Source organism: Dasypus novemcinctus, chromosome 30, assembly GCF_030445035.2.
Source record: "Dasypus novemcinctus isolate mDasNov1 chromosome 30, mDasNov1.1.hap2, whole genome shotgun sequence".
Classification (NCBI taxonomy): Eukaryota; Metazoa; Chordata; class Mammalia; order Cingulata; family Dasypodidae; genus Dasypus; species Dasypus novemcinctus.
Window position 1 is genome coordinate 13,167,617 of NC_080702.1, and position 1,885 is coordinate 13,169,501.

The 1,885-nt window shown below is 48.3% G+C and overlaps 1 protein-coding gene across 1 annotated transcript; it reads right to left on the reverse strand.

The window, feature by feature from the left end:
• Positions 1–414: 414 nt before the first annotated feature.
• Positions 415–1,638, reverse strand: LOC131276727 (TBC1 domain family member 22B-like). Its single transcript, XM_058290267.1, is given in 2 exon segments — positions 415–905; positions 967–1,638. Coding segments are annotated over 2 exon segments (1,035 nt in total). The 3' UTR covers positions 415–542.
• Between the last annotated feature and the right edge of the window lie 247 nt (positions 1,639–1,885).

The following is a 1,885-nucleotide window of genomic DNA, read 5'->3' on the forward strand; positions in this document are numbered from 1 at the left end:
TTCTTAAATAATCTGTTCTCTTTTAAAAGTAAAAAAAACTAGGGTGCATTACCAAACTGTTAATCATTTCATGAAAAGCCCCCAAAATCCATTCATAAAGTGGAGTATATTTACAGTTAAGATATAGATAAGGTATCTATCTATAATCATCTTAATTCCAAATTAAGGTAAAAGTATGAATTGGAATATATCACTGGCACCTCGCTCTCAGCATTAAATTTGTAATTAGTGCCTTTGCACAGTCTGGAAAATGCAGTGGTGTTTATTATTTCTTGAATGCCTCCTAAGAAAAAAGCTGATAAAATATTGAATAACACAAATGAATGCACAGCTAATGTTTGGTTTTCTGGTGTTCCCAAGGTGATGGTAGAGAGGAAATAGTTGTTTTATCAGGAAGAACTCCATACCCTCTCAAATGAAATGACATCTCTTTTTTTTTGCTTTTAAAACAGGGTTTTTAATTGTGTGTTCCAAAGCCACTATCTCTTTTTTAGTAAGCCATACGCACTGGCTACACTCTTGGGGGAAAACAAATGAATAGATCAAAGATAAGAAACAGCAATAGCTTGTTCAGTTTGATACTCATGCTCCTTACCCACATATTCTGAGAGGAAGACGACAAAGAACGGAGTAACCAGGTCATTAATTCCCTGGACATACCCACTAGCAGGGTGTTGGACGGCCCAAATAAAGAGAATTCTCTCGAAGATCTCCTGTACAGGTGGTTGCTGGAACAGTGGAATGAGAGGATTTGTCCTTGGAATGTCAATGTGAATCTGTCTGTAGGTGTCCTGGTGGTGCTCCTCGTTTCGAGAGTCATAATACTGCTCAATGAAGCCAAAATACTCCTCCCGCTTCCTCTGCAGGGTCAACTTCCTCCTCTCAGTGTTTGCGGGGAGACAGCCCTCATTAGGCAAGAAGGACTGCGTGAGGCTCACACTGCCCCACAAGGTAGGCAGAACTCACCGACAGGAGTCTCCAGGTTACAGGAGGAACCCGCCTGGGAACCCCTGGCCAGCCACACTTCCTCAGTTCATCTAAGTCAGGGTTGTGGCTGGAGAGAAGCTAACGGAACTTTTCTAGGCGGGTTTTCTCCTGGACAGTAATTGGGGGAGCCCCAGAAGCATTCTGGTCTGAGATCCGGGCAATGAGGGGGATGATGGGTTGGAAAGGGAGCGGCTGCTGTTTGTGGAGAGGGTTCCTCAGGCATGTATCGCTGGAGTTTCTGGACAGTTGGGCATCACTGGTGGACTTTATGACCTTGTGGCTGGCAGGAACTTCGGATGTTGTTGACTGGGACCATTCTGGTTTCACCCTCAGCTTGCTGTGGTTTTCCAGCACCTGGGCTGCAGTTGCCAAAGCAATCTTTGAGTTCAGGGTTTGGAACGAAGGTGAGGAAAAGTCCTCTTCTTCATCATCCCCAATGTCCCACGCATCACTGGTATTCCAGGCAAACTCATGAAAACTGGAGGCCTTCTTATTCTTCAGAGGAACTGCATTGACTTTTGACCGCTCTTTAATGAAGTTTTTGGTGAGCAGTGGGTCCAGAGGAGGGTGCTGTGCTCCATACACAGGCTGGATGCTCCCCGGCAGCTTGGCGCTCCTCTTCCAAAAGTGCGTGCTGTTCTCAATGGCCATTGCTCTGGCCCAGGGTAGGCATTGTAGGTGGGCCGGGGGGGACCCAGCCAGATGCCCCCAGACCCTGCAACCCGAGGGTCAACCCAGGCCACTTCCCCGGCGGTCACCCGCTCCCAGCTCCTGGGGGCGCCATCTTGGATGTGGGCGACCCTCCACCCAGAGGCGCTGCCATTGGTGGGCTTCTCAGGCTGTGGACGGGCGGACCAATGGGGAGCGGGATTCCTGCATGCCCTTGAAGCCGACCGGT